Source organism: Notechis scutatus, chromosome 2 (assembly GCF_049901735.1).
Source record: "Notechis scutatus isolate UNSWTSFEM ecotype Mainland chromosome 2, rNotScu1.2, whole genome shotgun sequence".
NCBI classification, from domain to species: Eukaryota; Metazoa; Chordata; class Lepidosauria; order Squamata; family Elapidae; genus Notechis; species Notechis scutatus.
The window spans coordinates 166,842,699-166,865,044 of NC_142010.1; the positions used below are offsets into that span (position 1 = coordinate 166,842,699).

General features: G+C 35.7%; 1 protein-coding gene across 2 annotated transcripts; it reads left to right on the top strand.

Moving 5' to 3' along the window:
• The first annotated feature begins 877 nt into the window (after window positions 1–877).
• Window positions 878–22,109, top strand: CD4 (CD4 molecule). 2 transcript variants are annotated; one of them, XM_087957315.1, is made up of 9 exons: window positions 878–1,068; window positions 3,005–3,172; window positions 3,269–3,403; window positions 3,554–3,802; window positions 4,826–5,113; window positions 19,822–20,079; window positions 20,165–20,301; window positions 20,417–20,484; window positions 21,051–22,109. In XM_087957315.1, exons 1-9 carry the CDS (start codon window positions 951–953, stop codon window positions 21,079–21,081), a joined length of 1,452 nt encoding a protein of 483 aa, XP_087813441.1. In that variant the 5' UTR covers window positions 878–950; the 3' UTR covers window positions 21,082–22,109. The 2 variants fall into 2 exon arrangements, with proteins under 2 accessions (XP_087813441.1, XP_026542039.2); XM_026686254.2 differs by having other exon boundaries at window positions 881–1,068; window positions 19,822–20,067.
• Window positions 22,110–22,346: the final 237 nt, after the last annotated feature.

A 22,346-nucleotide genomic window follows, 5' to 3' on the forward strand; every position in this document is an offset into this window, starting at 1 on the left:
TACAGAACCTGGTCAGTATTTTGAGAAATGATATTTTGCTTATCTGGTGTATAATTTTTTCATTAAGGATTTTGATTACAGTCTAAATCAAATTACTTTATATTTCTTCATTTTACATCTAACGGTCTTTAGTTCATTCAAAAATTCTCATAGGCTTTGATTTCTTTTCAATTCTTTATTCCAGACTTCTTCAAGGGTTTAACAAGCCTCTTTTGCAGATCCAGTAAGAAACCATTTTCCAAGCCACTCTCTTGATTTGTCATTTGAGTTTCTCCTTTAATTTTTAAAACTTCAACTTCAACCTTTCTTTTCTATATCCAATGAAGCACCCTTTTCCAAATCATTCTCTTGATCTCGTATTTGTGCTTTCACTTTTGATATTTTCTTTGTTTTGTCAGACAATATTTGCTCAATACCTGTCACTCCCTCATAGACATCTTTTGGACATAATCAATAGAGAGAATATCACACCTCATTATTGATGCTATTGATAGTGTAGCTACTAATTTCTGGCTCCATTCCTCAAACATCTTTAATATTTTCAATGTTATGTTTTGTATCATTTTATAACTTCCACTTAACTAACACCAAAAGCAGCCTTGTATTTTTTCCCTTCTTAGAATCTTTGCTCCCTTCTTATATCCAGTTTCTAAAACTATAACGTTGTTTATCTTTGTTTTGAATCAAGGTAGACAAAATAACTCTGGTTTCCACAAGAAGTTATTTATTTTTTATAGTTAGTTCCCAAATCCTTTTTTAACTGAACTCTTAATTCACTTGTAAATTTCATAGATCAAAATCTTCTTTAGCTTTTTGCTGTTTATTTCAAATTATTTAAGTTTTTAAGCTTGTAATTAATTTTTCTTTTGTTCAGTGTTGAAGATAAACTTCTCCTAATTGCTTTTGCCCTACATATTGAATGCTACAATAAACCATACTGACTTTTCCAGATGATTTTTATTTTTTTCTGCCAGGAACTCATTGCAGCTGTCAGTTGTCCAGGTGAAAAGGTGCATTTGGCGAAGATGGTTTTAAACAGCATTTCTGTTGCCTTTGTTCTTTACCTGGGTGAGTTTATCACAAGATATATTTGTGGCACAATGGAATTGTCATTTGATCTCTTATTTTCCTGTCTTCAGCCTAACAGCCTTTTTCATTTCTTTTCATAACTTTTGCTGGTTGGAGGGGGGGGGGGGAGGAAGCCCAACAGGTGATTCTTAGCAGTTCATCAGCATACATACTGAGATGTACTCATGAATGGCCAGCATGAATTATCTGTGTAGAAGTTTTAAAGCTAAGGTGGGAGACCCGTGGTCATAAGATACAGTGACCATACATCTTTTAATGTAAAAAGGACTGTCCTTTATGTTTACTTAATTATTTATTGGTTTTTCTCTTGAATTTTCCTTTGTAAAGTTATAAACACTATTTTGTCTTCATGAATCTGTTTCATATTTGCTTCTTTTCCAAGTTTATCCTTTTTTCCCCTGTGAAAGGATCATGACACCAACATATAACCCTCAATATAAGCATAAATAAAGTAATTACTTCCGAGGCAGGAAGAGAAAGAAGTGACCAGAGGGAAGAATGTGAATCTACTCATTACTGGCTTTGGCCAATGCAGGTTTAGCTTTAAATGTTCTAAATCTTTGTCTAAAAAGAAGCCTGAATATCAGCTGAATACCCCTGATATTCTGGAACAGAAATAAACTCATATTCAAAAGTAACCCAATGCAGAATGCAAAAACATAAAACAGTTGTAAAAACCCCAAGTTTTTTTTTGACCAAACACTAAATCCAATGGTTTAGCCATCAGTTAAAACTCACTTGTTGGTGTCCCCTTAAGTTAAACTTCAAATTTGCTTGGGATTGCATGAGAGTCTGTGTGGATTTTTTTTTTTTTTAGTCCAATAAACGCTGCCTACTATAGGGGACAGCGCTCATTTCAAGACCATTGAGCTAGCATTGTCCAAGCACGTTTCCACAGTCATGTGACCAGCATGACATCACAGAGTGCTGTTACCTTCCCAACAAAGTGGTACCTATTTATCCACTCACATTTGCATGATTTTGGAACTGCTAGTCTCAAAGGTGCTTTTTTCAGGAGGCAACTGCACTTTCTTGTTTTTTCTTTAGAAGACGTTTCGCTTCTCATGCAAGAAGTGAAACGCCTACAAAAGAAAAAACCAGAAAGTCCAGTTGCCTCCTGAATAAAAGCACCTTTGGGATAACCATGACCTGGATGACTGAGAATCTCTACGAACTGCTAGGTTGACAGGAGCTAGATTGGCAGGAGATGGGAGCTCACCCCATCACGCAATGCTCAGGTCTCAAACCTGGGCCAACAAGCCCAATGTCTTAAACACTAAGCTAGGTTCTTAGAGCAGACACTATGATATGATATGGTTTATGGGCTCATGCCTACTCTGAACCACCTCTGCGACTTCAGATTCAAAATGCAGCACATTTTAATCTTTTTCTATGGCCTTGCTGTGAAAAAGGTCAATTGAGAAGTGGGGCTAATCTTTTTGGGTACATAGATATCTATGTTCACAGTGAAGAACACACTTTTTACATTACTACATCGCCACTAAATCCAATTAACCTCCTTTGGCTTAAAAATCTAGACATAACCATATTTTATGATAGCTTATAAAAATAATGATGTACACATTTCTCTTCCTTGTCTGGAGACTGATCAATTTATTCTTCATTTCTCCCTGACCTTGCTTCAAAACGAATGCCTTGTACAGTGACATTTTTTTTTTTTTTGCGAATTAGAGACTTTCTGAAAACTCCAGAGTAAATCAGCAGTCACTTAAAATGTAAATAGATATGTTAAAATGTAATGGGTTACATAAAATAAAAGGCCAATATAATGACTGAGTACAGTAACCCAGATTACACACTTCAGGCTCGGAAACATCCATCATTCAGTGTTGATGAAATCTTGTTTGTTTCTCATTGTTGATTTTCTTTATACTTCCATTTTTTGATCTTCCAGCTCTTCTAGGGGCAACTTTTTTTACAAGGGCTGAAAAGCTAAATGTTGCTGCTGGCACACCTGTCTTCCTTCGCTGTCGAAGTAAAACTGACAATGATTCACCCACAATAATCTGGAAATATAATGGAAAACTTCTGTTAAAGAAAATGAATGACATTATATTTAAAGGTACAACTGGTCAAACCATCCACATATAGCCAATAAAAAGAGATATGAGTCTTTGTGTTTAAGATTTAATTTCACCCCGTTCTGTTTTCTTCAAAGGTGAAAGGACTGTATCATACATGTTGAAGGATGAGAAGACTTTTTCTCTAGAACTGCGAAAAGCAGAACCAGGGCAATACGCCTGTTATGAGGATAATACGCAGGTGGCTACTTATGATATTGAAGTGTGGAAAGGTGAATGATGGAACAGAGATCATAAAATCTGCCTCTTTGTCTCTTGTCTATCTCTTCTTCTCCCTGCTATTGAATGAGTAATTAAATAAATTATCCTTGGGAAGAGGCATGGAAGGGAACATTTACCAGTAGGCCTTCTTTCTTTCACAGTTACTGGATCTAAAAGCGGATACCTCCTGCAAGGTGACACTTTAAAGCTGCACCTGTCTCCTGTCAAAGATGCCAGGATTGAGTGGTTTGAACCCCGCAAGACCAAAGTAACAGGGAATGAGCCACGATGGAAACTGGAAAAGGATAGCTTACAGATATTAAACCTTACAGTTCAGGAGGATAATGGGATATGGGAATGTCACATCTTTCCTTATAAGGTCCACGTCTCCTACAATGTCAATGTATTAGGTAAGAGAAGTCACTAAATTTGGTTCAAAGAGCCTGAAACTTAGGTTCTGTCGAAGTCTTTCCTCATACAAAGTTCAGCATCAACCATAATTTGCTCTGCTAACTGCTTCCAATATCACTGCATTGTGCCAAGATATGGTTACTTCATCACAGAGTCTTTTTTGGAATTTACATCTTATGTAAACTCACATTTATATCACAGATAGGATAGAATGCTATTGTTCTCTATTCACTACAGCCCATTGTCTATTGTGATTTTATCAGATATATATTTTTTGTCAAAATGTTGCAGTAAAAACTTCAGAACCTCTTTTTCCAGTGTGCCCAAGCAAAATTATTGTTACGCTTCTCCGTGGTCCTTGTGGTATCCTTAAAACAATGAGGGAGCTTGAACTGGAAATGTGTTAATTTTTTAAAACAATTTCCCTGTGCTTTATTTTGATGACTTTTCCATCCCTCTTGGCTGGAGAAGTAGTTGCTCAGGATCTAGTCAGTTTCACCACTCCAGTCTAGAGGATCTTGCTACTTCACGATCACGGCATGGTCTGCTTTTCCTTTCTTTGGAGCTGTTTCTGCCCTTGTGGCTTCCCATCTTCCCATTGTTAACTTGGGAAATCCCCCAATGGAGTGTGAGAAGGGGGAAGATGAGCTAGACCTGAAGACACCAGAAGTCAGATCCTCCCCATTCCTTCTGCAGTACCCAGACTCATGGAAGTTTCCCTATGAGCTGACGACTTGCTAAAATGGGCTGGCTGCAACCCAAGATGAGGAAAACAATTACTTTGCCTATAGTGAGTGTCACATTCACAAAACAAGAAAACCCCTTTCAGCAGTAACCTGAATCAGCCACAGAGTAGGGATTAGCTCAGAGGGAAGCAAATGTTTTTTGACATCTCAAGGTTAGCACTTTAACTCACTACTGTAGAGGGGAAAGGGCCATAGTCTTTTTCTGCAGTGAAAAAGCAGCAATGCACACAGTTCTGATCATATGTTATTTTCTATTTTGGTTGGACATAAAACCAGGTTTTTCCAATCCACTGGATGAGTTCCAGTTTGCCACTTTCAACAGCAGCAGCATCCTTTCCTGTCCTTTGAACATTGACCCGGAAGGAAAAAGTGATCAGAAGATTCCACAAATCCAGTCTTCGAAATGGCTTAAGAATAATATTCACATGAAGGAGCATAACAACACCAATCGCTCCATCTATCAAATATCCAATATCCATTCTGAAGATGCTGGACAGTACCAATGCCATATTGGATTTAAACATCGAATTTTGATTAAAACCATCAACCTAATAGTTGTGAAAGGTAGGAATAAGTCTTGATCTGTTTGATGGTAACATGCAATTTCAGCTTACTCTATTCATTATAGGTGCTATTGCCTTTGAATACCAACACAGCCATTTTTTTTTAAACAAATTTTATTAATTTTTAAAAGCATACAAAACATACAAGATAAACATAAAACCTTTTTTCTAAAAATTTCTAAAAATTATTTGAAAGTTTTACAACATTAACACATTTCCTTACAATCACATATTTTCCCTTTCTAACTTGCTTTATTTTCTTCTATCTTTATCTCCATTGTCCTTTTCTAACCTTTCTCCAAGGTTTTATTAACTCATTCAAACATAAACACATAAGAACACAAAACATATAAACATTAAAAAAAAAAAAATCTTTTCTGAAAGTTGCTTAATCCCGGGTCAAAACTCTTTGTACAGACACCAACTCAAATTCATATTCATTTTATATGCCATTCCATATCAATATTACCATTTTCAATTTTTTATATAGCTTCTTCTCTCTCTTAGATTCTCTTAATTTTATTTTATTTATCTCATCTCAATTCAAATCATAATATTTATTATTCTTTGTCTGTTTATTTCCAGCTATCGATTTATTTTTATTTATTTATTTATTTATTTGATTTGCCAATTGTTTACAAGATAATAAGTATAAGTGTATACATAGTTGTGAATACATGAAATGGGTACATATAAGAAAAATAAAAGAAGAATAAGAGAAACAATAGGACAGGGACGGTAGGCACGTTGGTGCGCTTATGCACGCCCCCTACAGACCTCTTAGGAAAGGGGTGAGGTCAATCGTAGACAATCTAAGGTTAAAGTTTTTGGGGTTTGGGGAAGAAACTACAGAGTCGGGTAGAGTATTCCAGACATTGACCACTCTATTGCTGAAGTCGTATTTCCTGCAATCAAGTTTGGTGCGGTTAACATTGAGTTTGTATCTATTGTGTGCTCTTGTGTTGTTATGGTTGAAGCTGAAGTATTCATTGACAGGTAGGACATTGCAATGTATGATTTTATATACCATGCTTAAATCAGACCGAAGACGGCGTAATTCAAGGTTTTCTAGTTCTAGAATTTCAAGTCTGGTGGCATAAGGTATTCTACAACGAGTAGAGGAGTGGAGAACTCTTCTTGTGAAATATTTCTGTACTTTCTCAATTGTGCTAATATCAGATATGTAATGTGGGTTCCAGACTGATGAACTGTATTCGAGTATTGGTCTAGCAAATGTTTTTGTATGCTCTGGTTAGTAGTGTGATATTACCAGAGAAAAAGCTACGTAGGATTAGATTAACAACTCTTAATGCCTTTTTGGCTATGTAGTTGCAGTGGGCTCTAGCACTTAGATCATTAGAGGTGAGTATTCCAAGGTCCTTTACAGAGCTTGGGTCATCAACAAGATCTTGACTATTCAGCTTGTATTTTATTTTCTGATTTTTTTTGCCAATATGTAAGACAGAGCATTTATTTGTTGAGATTTGAAGTTGCCATTTGTTTGACCATTCTGATACATAGTCGAGATCTTTTTGTAGGGTAGCAGTATTGTCTGTGGTATTGAACAGCTTTACATCATCAGCGAAAAGAACGCAATTGCTCTTAATATGATCACAGAGGTCATTTATGTAGAGTATGAAGAGAGTTGGTCCTAGAACACTGCCTTGGGGGACACCACTATTGACAGGTACAGAATTTGATAGGACGCTCCCAATTTTGACCATTTGTTGTTTGTTTGCCAGGAATGCTTCTATCCAGTTATTCAGTTGTCCAGAGATACCATAGGATTTTATTTTTAGGAGTAGCTTGTCATGTACCACTGAATCAAAGGCTTTACAGAAGTCTATGTATGTAGAAGTCTATGTATGTAGAAAGATTTATCTTTCTTCTTTAAAAAAAAAAAGCTTCTCCTGTACACTAATTGGAGTATGACGCCTTTACCTCTTTCCCCTACATTTATAATATTTAATATAAAATACCTAACTTACATTGGGATTCTATTTGGTACATTCTAAAATTATACAATATTATCAATACCAATGCTAATCTATTCCTTAATATTCATATTCTTTTATATCATAAACACTTAGCACATTACTTTTCAATTAATTAACATACTTTTGTGGGAGCACCTACTTTCCATAATTATTCCCCCCCATGTCACATATTTTAAATCATTATTTCATTAAGGTATTCCTGCTTCTCCTACTTCAAATCTCTCCTTTCAAAAAAAAAAATTTCCACTGAAATAACACAATCTAATTAATATTGACATTCATTTATATCTTTCTCTCCAACTCCTTTATATCTTAACCATTTTATCCATTTCAATTAAATAACATGCCTTTTGGGAATACTTATATTTTCCACAATTATTCCCCCCCACATCATATCTCAAATCTTTATTTCATAAAATGTTCCCCTTTTCTTAAGACAAGTTTCACTAAGTTATATTAAACATTTTATCACACTTTAAATTACACATTATTTCCAACTTTCTAAAATTATTTCTAAATACAAATATAAAAAACAATCTTATGTACCTCTAGAATCCCTTTATCAATAAAGCTTACCCATTATCTCTAAAAAACTTTTGTTTCTTTACATCTTGCTCTCTACTATTGAGGCTTCTCGTCACCTTTCTCCCTTGCTTATTCTTCTCTCTGTCCTCTTTACCCCTTTGCCTCTCCACCTCCCTTTTTCTCTGCTTTCCTCCTTTCTGTTGTCTTCTAACATAATATCTCTTTTTCATCTTATTTTTCTCTTTTTTGATTGCTTTTATAGATCTTAAAGTCTCTTTTTCCTTTTTCTCTTTCTCCTTTCCTTCCCCAGCCAAAGTCACTTGTTCATCAAAAATGGCATCTTCTTTGTCCCAGTCGTCCTGTTGTCCATTCAATTTTACATAAGTGTAGACCACCATTTCTAAATACTGAAAAAGAGTATCAAAAACATCCTTCCCTTCTTGCTTTTCTTTCTCATATTTTTGATATAAAAGTTTCAATCTGTCCACAAGTAATGCCATTATAAAGAGAAAAAGTTTTCCCAAGCAACCACCCAAGTGCTTTTAATCAGAGATAATTCTCAAAAGTGGTAAAATCACCAAGCAATCCAAGTAGGTTAATTCTTTTAAGCACTTTCTCCTTCACTTTCTCTTTCTGGGATTGGAGTTTGATCACAAAGTTCCATTTAATATATATCTTTCAGAAGCCTTGTTAGTATTTATAGCTCTTTAAAAATCCAGGCAGTCTTCTCCTTATTTTCAAATTCTAATCCAATTTTTCCCTCTCCCTTCCCACTCACAGCAAAAAAAATTTTTTAAAGTCTTTTTTAAAAAAAGGATTCAGAAATCCTTATCTCTTCAGTATTTAATTACCTAGATTTTCAGATTTCTCTTGTTATTCCATCCGCTGTCACGTTAGGAAGGAGAGTGAAGAAAAAAAAAAACTTTCCCTTTTATAATTCTGTGCGCCGCTTGTAACTCTCTCTGGAAACAATGTAGCAACTTCTCCGTAGCAATTTTCAAGCCCCAGGAAACTTTCTTATCCCTTGGCAACTTTATCCCGGTCCAGAAACAACTCTCACAATTTCTCCGATTTTCTTCCTCCTGCACAATCTTATCCGTTTGCAGGTTTCTTCATGGCGGCCATTGCTGACCGCCGCTCCTCCGCCTTGGGAAAAGGGGTTTTGCTGGCTGGGGAGGGGTCTGCGACACCCCTTGCCCCTTTCCAGATCCCCTGTCTTCAGCTGCCCCTGCAGGGCAGCTATATCCCCCAGATCCAAACGGATCGGGGGAACCTTGGCAGTGAGCTCGGCAGGGATCGCGCTAGATTGCAAATCCCTGCCGCTGCCGAAGCCTCGCAAACCGGAAGCCAACACAGCCATTTTTTTTAACATTCTCAAAACTCAACCTTCTTGAAATTAACCATTCCCACTGGCTGGTGTGCAATGAAATAGGTCACATTAGACCAGGGTTTCAGAAGAGTTGGTTCAGTCAAGTTGCCTGAGTAAGAGGATGCAGGCATGGATGAGTTCTGGGTCTGAGTTCTGTCAGTCAGACTATTTCAGAAGCACTGTAACCCAAAATAGCCAGTCTGACAGATTGCAGTATAGGTACAGAGGAAGGATGTAAGGTGAAATAGGAGACAGCTCTCCTGATGCTCCTGCTTGGTGCACCCTATGACCCAGCAGTCAGGCTATTTCTAAGTACAGGTCTACCAAAAGAGACCTTTCAAAAGAGTACTGGTAGTAGATCTCAGTTGAGAAGTAGCCCGGTTGACAGATAAATAAAGTTATAAATAGTAGCCAGCACGGGTTGATTAAAACAGATTATGCCAAATCAATCTTATTTCATTCTTTGACATAGTGACTAAATTAGTAGACCAGTGAAATGCTGTGGAGATAGTATATTTAGACTTCAACAAGCCATTTGAGAAAGTAGACTACAACCTACTTCTTGGTAAGCTAGAAAAATGTGGGATAGACAGCATCACCACCATGTATATTTGTAACTGGTTGACAAACCGTACTCAACAAGTAGTCCTTAATGGTACTACATCTACATGGAGGGAAGTAAGCAGTGGGATACCACAAGGTTCTGTCTTGGGTCCAGTACTCTTCAATATCTTAATAAATGACTTAGATGATGGTATAGAAGGGGAACTAATCAAATTTGCAGGTGACACTAAACTGGCAGGAATAGCCAACACTTCAGAAGACAAGCTCAGGATCCAAAAAGATCTTGATAGACTTGAACAATGGGCCCTATCCAACAAAATGAAATTCTATGTGGAAAAAAGCAAGGCTTTACACTTGCGCAGGAAAAACCAAAGATACAAGTACAGATTAGGTGAAAAACAGTAACCATGAGAGGGACCTTGGAGTCTTAATGAACAATCACTTAAACATGAGTCATGTATGTGGTAGCAGCCCAAAAAACTAATACAATTCTTGGTTGTATAAACAGAGGCATAGAATCAAAATCACGTGAAGTATTAGTGCCGTTTTATAAAGCCTTAGTAAGACCACACCTGGAATACTGCATTCAGTTTTGGTCACATTACAAAAAAGATGTAGAGACTTTGGAAAAAGTGCAAAGAAGAGTAACTAAGATGATTAAAGGCCTGGACACTAAAACATATGAAGAATGATTCCAGTCTTGGCTAGTCTACAGAAAAGAAGGACTAGAGGGGACATGATAGCAATATTCCAGTATTTGAGAGGCTGCCACAAAGAGGACGGGGTCAGTTTATTTTCCAAAGCACTGGAGACCAGGACAAGAAATAATGGTTGGAAACTAATCAAGGAGAGAAGCAACCTTGGAACTAAGGAGAAACTTCCTAACAGTGAAGACAATTAACCAGTGGGACACAAGTTGCCTTCAGAAGTTGCAGGTAATTCATCACTGGAGGTTTTTAAGACGAGACTGGACAGTCACTTGTCTGAAATGGTATAGGGTCTCCTGATTGAGCAGGGAGCTGGACTAGAAGACCTCCGAAGTCCCTTCCAGCTCTATTCTGATTGAGTGAAGAACCAGCCAGCTCCAGCCTAATGTTTCAAAGGGTTGCAGTGTTGGCAGTAGTTGGTTGAAGTAGATTGAATGGTACTCTCACCACAAACACATACTACCCACTTGTAAACAAGGCAGTGGAAAACCTCTCATAAACCCAAGGACGGACAGAACTGACAACTCATAGCTGGTAAAACCTGGCTCTTTCCCAGTTTAAATGAACCTTTTGTGCAGACAGGTCTAGCATTCGCTCCAGAAAGCATAAATCCTGTTTTAAACACAGGTGTACCAAGTGCTAAATTGGTGCATATAAAGAGCTATAAACGCAACGTTTTCCTTTCTTATTCATTTGCACTTTCAGGCTAAAGAATCATAGAACTTAACTGGTCTGCAGTTCATGCTAGATGCCTCAAGAGTAGACCCCTCTCTCCTGAGGCTATGTAACCCTGCATTGCAATGGCTATAGTCACTACTGACCACTAGGACTCATTTAGGTGAGATGGACAGTTTATAAATGTGATAGATGAATGAATGAATGAATGATTTTATTCTTTTTGAAACTTATCAGACATAGGTAAAGCACATAGACTTTATGCGCTCAATCCTTTACCCAGTACGAACTTGTGCCTATGAGGCCTGCATCAAACAAGTGTCTCATTTATTCTGACTCCTGCCATTTTGGCCATGAAGGACAGTTCCCATGACCAGAGGACCGAAAGCATGCATGTCTAAACTAGCCAGCAGGAGAAGGCGGAGCTTCATCTCGGCGATACAGCTGCAATCTCGGGGCTCCGAGATCGCAGCTGATATTTTCGCCCCTGGTCGGTCCTAACGGACCTAATCCGTCCCGTAGAGACGGTGATCGTGAAGGACACATTCCCAGGATCCCAGGGACATCGCAAGTCCCTGGTTTGATCCGGGAGAAGTCCTTTTGCTGGCGGCGGAGAGGCAGCCTCCATAGCTGCTGAAGTTGGGACAGCTCCGGAAAGGAAGAGGCTGAAAGTTAAGTGTGTCGGCTGGGTGAGAAACTTCTTTTTTTTTTTTGTTAATTTGCTGAGTTTTGAAAGGACACTCTGAATATAAGAAGAAATCTGTGAGATTTTTTTTTTACAAAACTGTATGAGCGGCGTTTTTTAAAGGGATGTCAAATTGAGGCTTGGATTTTTTTTTCCTTACTTTTTTTTTTGGGGGGGGACTTCAGCGTGATTTTGTAGTTAACCGGACTGAATTTTCTCTTATATATATTCTTATGCTCCTTTTTGATTTTTTAATTTTTTTTTAGGATAGAGGCTCCCTTTGGCTATTTTTTTCTTTATATATATATATATATATATATATATATATATATATATATATATATATATATATATATATATATATATATATATATATATATATATATTCTGAGGTTCTCATGGTATTTGTATGTGGATCTTTGGTTATTGGGTTTCTCGCGTAGATTCAAAGTATCTGAGCAACGTTTGATGAAGTCTCATTCATCATCTTCAGGCTTGCTTCTTCGGCTCTGTGCTTCTCAGAGAACTCTGAGAAGCACAGAGCCAAGAAGCAAGCCTGAAGATGATGAATGAGACTCATCGCATCGAAAGCGTGCCTAGATACTTTAATCTATACGAGAAAATAATTAACCATAGATATATATATATATATATGTGTGTGTGTGTGTGTGTGTGTGTGTGTGTGTGTGTGTGTTAATACTTTTTGCTTAATTTAAACTATGTTTTTCTGGCTGGGGGGGGGGAGTGTATTAAGAAACACTGTAACACTGCCAACTAGAGGCTTGAAAATATTTTATTTGAATTGGAGAAGAACCCTGAAAAGACTACTTCTCAAGGTCACTTTAATTTGATAAGATAGAGGGAGAGCGCAGCATAATATTATTACAGGTGCTTTCCTGGACCCTTATCAACATTTCAACACTTGAGGCTTGGCTTTGAAGCTTGTGGAGAAGAGAGTCATAATAAGAGCCTTGGACAAATAAATAAAGTGCAGTGTGTTTTCTTATTTTTTTCAGTTGAGTACCCCTACTCACCAGCCTCTCTGTAAACTTTAATTTTAGTAATATTCTTATTTTTGCTTTTTATTTTAAAGGGAAAGCCTCAGAATTTTTTTCTTTATTTTTCTTTTCTTCTTCTTTTTACTGGGATTTTTTTTTTTTTTTTTTGCTTTTTCCATTTGTATTTTTGGACCACTCTGCCTTTTCTTTTTTTTTATTATTGAGATTTCCCAATTGGATTAAGGTGTGAAGAAGCTGAAGGATTTTTTTCTTTTTCTTCCTTATTTTTTTTCTTACTTATTATTATTATTATTATTGGGCTTTTTTCTTTTTTCTATTTTTCATTTTTTATCGTGGACTACTTCATAATTGGATTAGGGTCTAGAAGAACCTGAAGATTTTTCTTTTGCTTTTTCTCCTTCTTTATTTTTGTCATTGGGCTTTTTATTATTGGATTTTTCCATTTTGGATTATAATTGGCTATTTTACCAGTTGGATTAAAAGCTAAAAAGAATTGGAAGGTTTTGAAGCATCAAAATGAGCAGGAAACCCATATCTTCTGGCATTTCTACTTCTACCTCTGCCTCCCCACTAGCTGGAGGACAACGTTTAATTCAGACAATGTTGAAGCAAGATAAAGAACAAGAAAAAGTGAATTTACAGATGATTATGCAAGGAATCCAAGATCTCAAGATAAAAATAGACACTATTGAACAAAGAACAGAGAAGACTGATGAAAAAGTGGAAAATATTCAACAAATGATGGTGAAGTATAATGAGAGATTCCAAAAAAATTGAGGAAGAAGGTAAACAAAGAGAGGAGAAGATTGGAAATATTGATAGCAGATTAACAGTGGTTGAACAAGATAAAAGTGGGATGTTGAGGTGGGAGATGGAGAGGTCAGAATTCTATCTCAGATTTCAGAATATAGAAGAAAAAGGACAAAATTTGGCTGCGATAATGATAGAAATTCTGGCGGATGCTTTGGAAATTACAGAGGAAAAGATGATGGATGGAGTAGATGAAGTATATCGAGTTTTTACAAGATATGCGATGAGAAATAAATTACCAAGGGAAGTTCATATCAGATTTACCAAAAAATCCATCAAAACACAAATACTACAAGCTGTAAGAGAGAAGACATTGAAATACAAAGGCAAAGAGATTGTGGTTTTAAAACAAATACCCAGAAGAGTGAGAGAGACGAGAAGAGAATATCGATTCCTGACCAAAATGCTATTGAAAAAGGAAGTGAATTATAGATGGCTGATTCCAGAAGGATTAATGATTATGTGGCAAGAACGGAGACATAGAATTGATTCAATTGAGAAAGCAGAACTTTTCTACGCAGAATTTTTTGGAAGGAGAGAAGAAGAGGCAGAGAAAGAAGTCTCATTAATTGAGTTTCAAGAGGAACAACTGGAGACTGAAGAAGAGGAAGGTGCAGTAGGTGGACAGGTGGATAGTAAAGAACAGCGTGAAGTGAGATCCACGAGAGTTGTTAGACCTAAATATAAAGCATAATCATGGAAGAAAAAAAATTGATTACAATGAATATAAATGGACTCAATTCAGCTGTTAAAAGAAGGAAAACCTTTCATAAATTAGAGAAATTAAAATTTGATATAATTTGTCTACAAGAAGTACATATCAAAAAACAACATGAACAATTGTTAGTACAGCCAAAATTAGGGAAAATATTTACTTCTTTGACTCAATGTAAGAAAAGGGGAGTGGTTCTATACATTAAAGAGGTTATCCCAGCAAAATTGATTTATACGGATGAAGATGGAAGAGTATTAATGGTGGAAATAATGGACAATAATATAAAAATACTCTTGATTGCAATTTATGCTCCGAATGATAAACAAGAATAATTCTATAAAAAATTACATATGAAAGTAACTGGACTGGACTATGTTAATATAATTATGATAGGAGACTTTAATGGAATTGTGGACAATAAACTGGACTATATAGCAACAACAATAAAGCAAAATAGAAAGACTCTCCCTAAATCTTTTTTTAAAAATGACAGACGAATTAACCTTAAAAGACATTTGGAGAGAAAGAAATGTTAAAGCTAAACAATATACTTTCTATTCAAATAGACATTTATCATGGTCCAGATTGGATATGATTTGGATCTCAACAGAATTAATATCTAATATTCAAGAAACAAATATTGAAACAAGTACTTGGGCAGATCATAGACCAATGACAATTAAATGGAAGGGACAAAAAAAAAGATCGAGATGGACATTAAACAATATTATCTTAAAGGAAAAAGATTTTACACAATGGATGGAGAAAGAATTGGCTTTTTTCTTTAGAGAAAATAAAAAAGAAGATACTTCAACGCAGAATGTTTGGGATACAATGAAGGCATATGTTAGAGGTTTGATAATAGATTATATAAGAAAAAAGAATATTAGGAAAAGGCAAGCCACTAAGACCTTGGAAGATGAGTATAAAAGACTTGAAAAAGAATTATAGAAAATGCCACAGAAAAAGGATATTAAATTGAAGTTGGATATAACTAAACATAAAATGGAATTAATAGAGAAAGAAGAACTGGCACAGAAAATTAGAAATGCTAAACAGAATTATTTTGAAGATGCAAATAAACCAGGTAGATGGTTAGCATATAAGTTGAGAATGGAGAAAGAATCAAGAAAAATATTGAAGTTAATAGATGATCAAGGCCAAGTCTGTTATGGTAATAAGGAGAAAAAGGAAATTATTCGAGATTTCTATGGGCAACTATATAAACAAGAGAATATTGACGAGGAAAAAGTCAAACAGTATCTACAGAATGCTAACTTACCGAAGATACCTAAAGAGACTGAAGAAATGCTAGAAAGCAACATAACAATGATGGAATTAACTGAAGCACTTAAGAAACAAAATAATGGGAAAGCACCAGGTCCAGATGTGCTTCCGGCAGAATTCTATAAAACATTTCAAGAATCATTGAGCATTCCATTGCTAGAAGTGATGAATGAAGCTATGTCAAAGAAGATGATACCCAAAACATGGTCAGAGGCTTATATTACACTTATTCCAAAAGAAGAGGCTGACCCACTGCAAATTAAGAACTATAGACCTATTTCTTTATTAAATGCAGACTATAAAATCTTTGCTTCAATTTTAGCAGAAAGACTTAAAAAATACTTAAATAATTTCATACACCCAGACCAAAATGGATTTTTGCCAAAGAGACAAATCAGAGACAATATGAGAGTAATCTTGGATACTTTGGAATACTATGAGGCACATCCTGAAAAGCAAATGGCTTTGATATTCCTAGATGCTCAAAAGGCATTTGACAACGTGAACTGGAGATTTATGTTATTACTATTGGAACAGATGGGTTTCGCCAGAAAATTTATCCAAGCAATAGAAGCCATATACAATAAACAGACAGCAAAGGTAATGATGGAGGGAGAACTTACAGACTTTATCAATATAAGAAAAGGCACAAGACAAGGATGTCCCCTATCTCCTTTGCTATTTGTATTGACTTTGGAAGTGTTGAATAGAAATATTAGAGATGATAAAAGCATAAAAGGAATGAAAATTAAAAAGGAAGAATTCAAACTGCAAACCTTTGCTGATGACTTAGCCTTTATTTTGGAAGATCTGTTAGAAACAGCTCCAAAGTTATTGGAAAAGATAGAGATATATGGTGAGGTGGCTGGTTTGAAAATAAATAAAGACAAAACAAAGATTTTGACAAAGAACATGCTACTGAGACAAAGAGAAGAACTGGCAGACCTGTTGAAAATCCAAGTTATGAATAAGGTCAAGTATCTGGGGATACATTTGACAGCAAGATGTAGCACATTAAAAGAGAATAATTATATTAAACTTAAACAACAGATAGCTACAGACTTGAAGAAATGGGAAAACTTGCAATTATCATTAATAGGGAGAATTTCAACAATTAAGATGAATATTTTACCCAGAATCCTATTTCTGTTTCAAACAATACCAATTAGGCTCGGAAAAGACTATTTTGATGATTTAAATAAAATTATGTTGAAGTATATATGGCAAGGTAAGAAAGCGAGAATAAAGCTAAAGCTTTTGCAAGATGCTAGAATTAGAGGAGGTTTTGGCCTGCCCAATTGGGAATTGTACTATCAAGCTGCAAGTTTGATGTGGGTTAAGGAATGGATAACATTAAGAAAGACTAGATTGTTGACACTAGAAGGTCATGATTTGCTGTTGGGTTGGCATGCTTTTTTATGGTATAAAGGAACTAAAACACAGGGTTATTTTAGAAGACATTATATACGGGAGTCTTTGTGGTTAAACTGGGAGAAGATAAAAAGACAATGTTATTTGAAAATTCCAGTTTGGTTATCGACTATTGAAGCATTTTCCTATCCTATAATTTATAAGAAGGAACAAAAAGTTAGATATGGGGAACTATTGGATGAAAAGGGTGAACTTAAATCGATACAAAATTTAGAGGAACAAGGTATAAAGATGAATTGGTTTTCATATGCGCAAATACATTCAAGGTATGATGAAGATTCTAAAACAGAAGGATTCTATGATAAACAGACTGATCTAGATAAGATCTTGATGGGTACTGATGAGAAGGTGATTAAAAAATTATATGGTTATTTACTGGGAATTAAATTAGAGGAAGAACAAGTTAAAGAAACTATGATTGTTTGGGGGAAGAATTTTGGATATGGGATTGATTTAGAGAAATGGCAAAAATTGTGGTCTCAAAATTATAAAATGACAATGTCAACAGCATATAAGGAAAATTTGTATAAGATGTTTTACAGGTGGCACTTTCCCCCGACAAGAATAGCAAGAATGTTCAAGAACAAATCTGAAAAATGCTGGAAATGTCATCAGATACCTGGCTCATATTACCATATGTGGTGGACTTGTGAGGACGCTAAAAAATATTGGACTAAAATTCGCATGTGGTTGGAAAAAAATGACAAAGAAACGTATAGATTTGAAACCGGAGTTCTTTTTATTGGGAATCTTACCAGATACATACAGTAAAGACTTGAAATATCTGATTGTAAATGTATTAACAGCGGCTAGGATTGTATTTGCTAAAAACTGGAAGAATGAGAAAATACCATCACAGGAAGAAATTATTAAGAAAATATTGGAATGTGCTGAGATGAGTAGATTGACATTTGAAATTAGAGAGCAAGAGGATAAACAATTTTATGAAATTTGGGATCTTTTTTATCAATGGCTAGATGACAAAATACGATAATAGAATATTTAGAATGTTAGACAGCAAGGAATACCTTTATTTTTTCTTTCGCCTTTGTTATTTGACATTATATCTATAAAGTGTTTCTACGATAGATTTGGTATGATTATATGATTTGTTATAGAATAAACTGTTTAAAGTATTGTTATCTCATAAAGCATGAATGATTAAAAGTATAGTCAAATGATTTTTTAATAGCGATATTAGGATATATAAGTTTGGATTGACAATATGAGTTGTTATGTAACATAACTGTAATTGAGACTACGAAATGAATGCACAAAACTGATGAACCAACCGACACACTGTACGTACATAAGAGGGTTGATGTTTTAATGTTTTGTTTGTTTTGTTTGTTTGTAGAAAATCAATAAAATTGTTTTTTTTTTTAAAAAAAAAACTAGCCAGCAGGAGATAAGCAGTTTTCAATCCGAAGAGTTGGTGATGGTGTGGGGGAGGATGAAGACACAGGGATGTAAGGATGGTTCCTATAGCAGAAAAACTCCGTGGAAGAACTTTAAGACAAGGCAGCTCACTACAGCTGTCCCAAACAGTTTAGGGTTTTAGAGATAAACAGCAGGGAAATACAATGCTTTTGATAAAATGATATCCCATTCCCCCATCCCATAGCAGACCTTTTAGTTTAATGAAGGAAATGTAACATACTCATAGTTTAATGACAATATTATTGTTGATGGGAAAACATTTTCTTTTCCATTTGCATAACTTCATAAAAATAAAGTTTTCTTTTATGTGGTACATTTACTGTGGGAGCTTTCAGGGAGCTTATTTTGACATGTGATGCTTTATGATACAAGAGATTGCCCTGTATTGAACTGACAGGTACTTTTCTTAGGTTACTTACTTTAGTAAGTCATGCAATATAGTGAGCTATTATACCATTAATAAATTCAAACCAACTTTGAAAAGTAAGGTGTTAGTGTGAAGTTTAAAATATCTATTTTCCATTCTGTCTTATAGATACAGGTAACCCTCAATTTAATACCATAACTGAATCCGAAATTAGGGTCATAAGTCATTGCTGTCGAATGTTGAGGCATCGTGTGACTGGACCCAATTTTTTTGACATTTTTGAAATGGTTAAGTGAACACCATGATGGCTAAGTAAATGCTGCAGTTGTGAAGTGAATCAATTTTCCCCAATGGGCATTTTTTTCCAGGCTCCAATTACAAATTTTGGTCACATGATGCTTCATACAGCTGTAAATGTGAGCTGGCTGCCAAGCACACAAAAATGCAATTGTGTAATCGAGTATGGCCATTGTAACTTTGAAAATAGTCATAAGTAGTTTTTTTTGGGGGGTGGGGGATTATGTCTTAACTTCAAACAGTCACTAAGTGACCAGTTGTAAGTTGAGAACTACCTGCATCTGTAACATTGTGTAGATTGTATTTAAGCCAACTCTGCCATCTCTGGCATGAAGGCTAAGGGCACATTTTGATGAGACCTTGGTTGCTGTCCTTGCAGTCTTATCTAGAGATGGGGAAACTTCTAGCTGAGCAATAAAGACCTCAGCTTTATTAAATAAGAGGGCTCTGACTTTGGATGGGGGCAATGAGATTAGAAGAAGAGTTGATTTGATGGTTCAATCAACATAGTATGCACAGGATTATGGCTGAAACACCTGAAGGATTTGCTAATTACTCTGAGCTACTTATTTTTTGGAAACTGACTTCTGAAAGTTGAATATGTAATTGAACAGTTACATATTTTGTTGCCAATGTATGGGAAAATTTGAATCATATTTGCAAACTGCTGATTTAAGCCGGGTTTGTATCCTTTGATATCATCAATTCTGCCTTCTTTCCATTGAGAGGGACCCTTTCCAGCACCATGAATAATGGGAACTTTCTCTCCTAGATCTTGTAAAAACTGTTTCCCTAATATATTTTTCTTGCTTTCCCTGCAGTCTCTGCTATCCCTCCCATGCTCAAATCCAAAGAAGACAACGTAACTTTGTGTGGTCATATCAGTTCTTCTGCCCCTCCACTGACTGAATTGTGCTGGGTTTATGTAAATGATTCTACGACTCAGCCCAAATGTGGCTCTCCCATTTCAGAGAATAAATTCTGTCACGTAGCTACAACTGAAGGGCTCTGGAGGTGTGATCTCAAAGTGAACAACGATGTTAAAATCAGTATTGACTATATTCTGGGTAAGTTCCAGGGTAAGTAACACTACCATCTTGTTCCTGTCTCTGTTTCTGTGCACATTCTGTTCTCCTCAACTTCCAATCTTTTTTTTTCCCACAGGAAAGACCTTAAATGAGACTACTTTAGAGAATAGATTCTCACTGATCAAAATAGCCTCAGGAATTGGTGCAATGCTTCTGCTGTTAATTCTTGTTGGTGTCTGTGTACCTACTTGTAAACGTATTAAGCAGAAACAGGTGAGTTTCTTCATGTCCATAAACTGAAAGGGAGGTCGGGTTCTACAACAAAAACAAATGGAAATAGATCTGAAGAAACATGAAAAGAGAAGAATCTTTCTTTTATTTTTGGCAGCAACAAGCCAAGAAGATGGCACAAATTAAGCAACATTTGCTTGCCAAGAGGACATGCCAATGTCAGAGGTAAGAGTCCAGTTGCCCAGCCAAGAGGAAGACATCATGGATATTCTTTTGAAAGCCTTTGATTAAGCTGCCCTGGGAGGAATCAGTCTATCTGGACCTGCGATCCAGCAGATCCAAGACACTACAGTTATTATTCTTTACTAGAAAGAAATATTGTGTCTAATAGCTTCCTTTTCTCTTGCAGTAACAAACCAGAATCAAAATGCCTTAAAACAATAAACCTATTGTGCCTTTAGCTTTCAGCTCTGCCAATTAAAATTTGTCATCTGCTTGTTATTTGGCTAAAATTACACTTGAATTGGCTACCAGTTAAATCAAATAAAGCTTGCAGACTTACAGAAATTCAGAAATAAATCATGTCTAAATTAGACAGCCATGCAATTTCATCAAAGGTCTCATGAGCAATCATCCTTCAACGATTCACTATTATGCTTTTTAAAAACAGGAAGTATCCCACTGTGCAGTTTATATTGCAAAACCAAGTACATTTATCTACAGGAAATCTTAAACACTCCCATGTTTTCCACTGAGCCTAAATTTTGGATAACTCTTTTTCCACCCTACAGGGACCTACCAATTGATTACTACCATACCTGAAGAAGAAAAATCACATGTTGAAAAATCACTGGCCTGACCATTAGCCAATCATTGACAATGCACAGTTACACAAATTCAAATACTGTTGGGTTGCCTTAACTTTCTATCTGATATTCATAGTGCTGTAATCATTTGGGCAAGTCTGTATTTTGAAACTGTGGGACTTGCAGAAAATATTGGTCAAAAAGGTTTCACCGTAGTAATTAGTTCTAAGTTGTCTAATAGCCAAATGCTCTTTGAACTGATCTGCAATTCTGCTGTCTACTGCAACTGTAAATAAAGATGTGTGTTCTTTGTTTTAAAATTCCTGACCCAGAAATAAAATACTTATATCTTTCCCCCCAACTTCACTGGTTAATTCATGTATATGTCTACAGATATTTGTTTGCATTTATTGTTTAGTTTGCAATCTTTTTTGAGAAAATATTCTATCATTTAAAAAAGAAATATTTTTAAATGTATATTAACAGCCATGATGTAATTATGATGCTAATAAGCTTAATGCATTTCAAAGGGCAAATTCCTTTTTACTGTTTGGAAAATGTTGGTGGTGGGTGGGGAGGAAGAGGGGCTTCTGCATTCTGAAAGTTGCTTCTAAGTAGAGAATTTCTCTCATGAGATACAAATATTATTGGAAAACTATCTCTGATCTATCTTGGCCCTTTCAACTGTTTTGTTTGTTCCTTAAAGCAGGGGTCTCCAAACTTCAACTCTCAGAATTCCCCAGCCAGCAACCACAAGTCTTAAAGTTGCCAAGTTTGGAGACCCCTGCCTTAAAGCCCCCTGCCCTTTTCTATCTCTTGATATGCATCACCATCACAGCTCTAAGACGTAAGTATTGAATGGAAACATAGGGGAAAATTCCTGTTGCTTGGCTGTTTATTTTAATGATCTCCAATGCTTATGCACAAAAACAAGAAGTAAAAGTGCCTGTATAAATCCCACTGATGTTTGTGAATAATGACATTTGAAATCTCAAGGTCTGAAGAGAGCCATGTATATATCTTACTGTTAATAAAACATTCCTCAAAAACCTTCGTGTTCCAGTTTTTCTTTAGCATTGGACTGCAAAAGATGCCATTTCTGAGGCCCGCTGCGATTTCAGAGTAGCTAAATCAAGTAACTGGACGATGATTGGAGGGCTTCAGCATGAGATTAGATGAGCCCCAGGAAAATTGCCAGTCATATATAATTATAATCCAAATTATTATTATTATTTTTATTTTTATTATTACTATTATTGTTGTTGTTGTTGTTGTTGAATT

Excerpts from the sequence above, each read along its gene's own strand:
- CD4 (XM_087957315.1), top strand. The coding sequence starts at position 951 with ATGATTTTTATTTTTTTCTGCCAGGAACTCATTGCAGCTGTCAGTTGT. Across the intron at positions 3,404-3,553 it reads TGATATTGAAGTGTGGAAAG|TTACTGGATCTAAAAGCGGA; the intron begins GTGAATGATGGA and ends TTTCTTTCACAG. Across the intron at positions 20,485-21,050 it reads AGGACATGCCAATGTCAGAG|GGACCTACCAATTGATTACT; the intron begins GTAAGAGTCCAG and ends TCCACCCTACAG.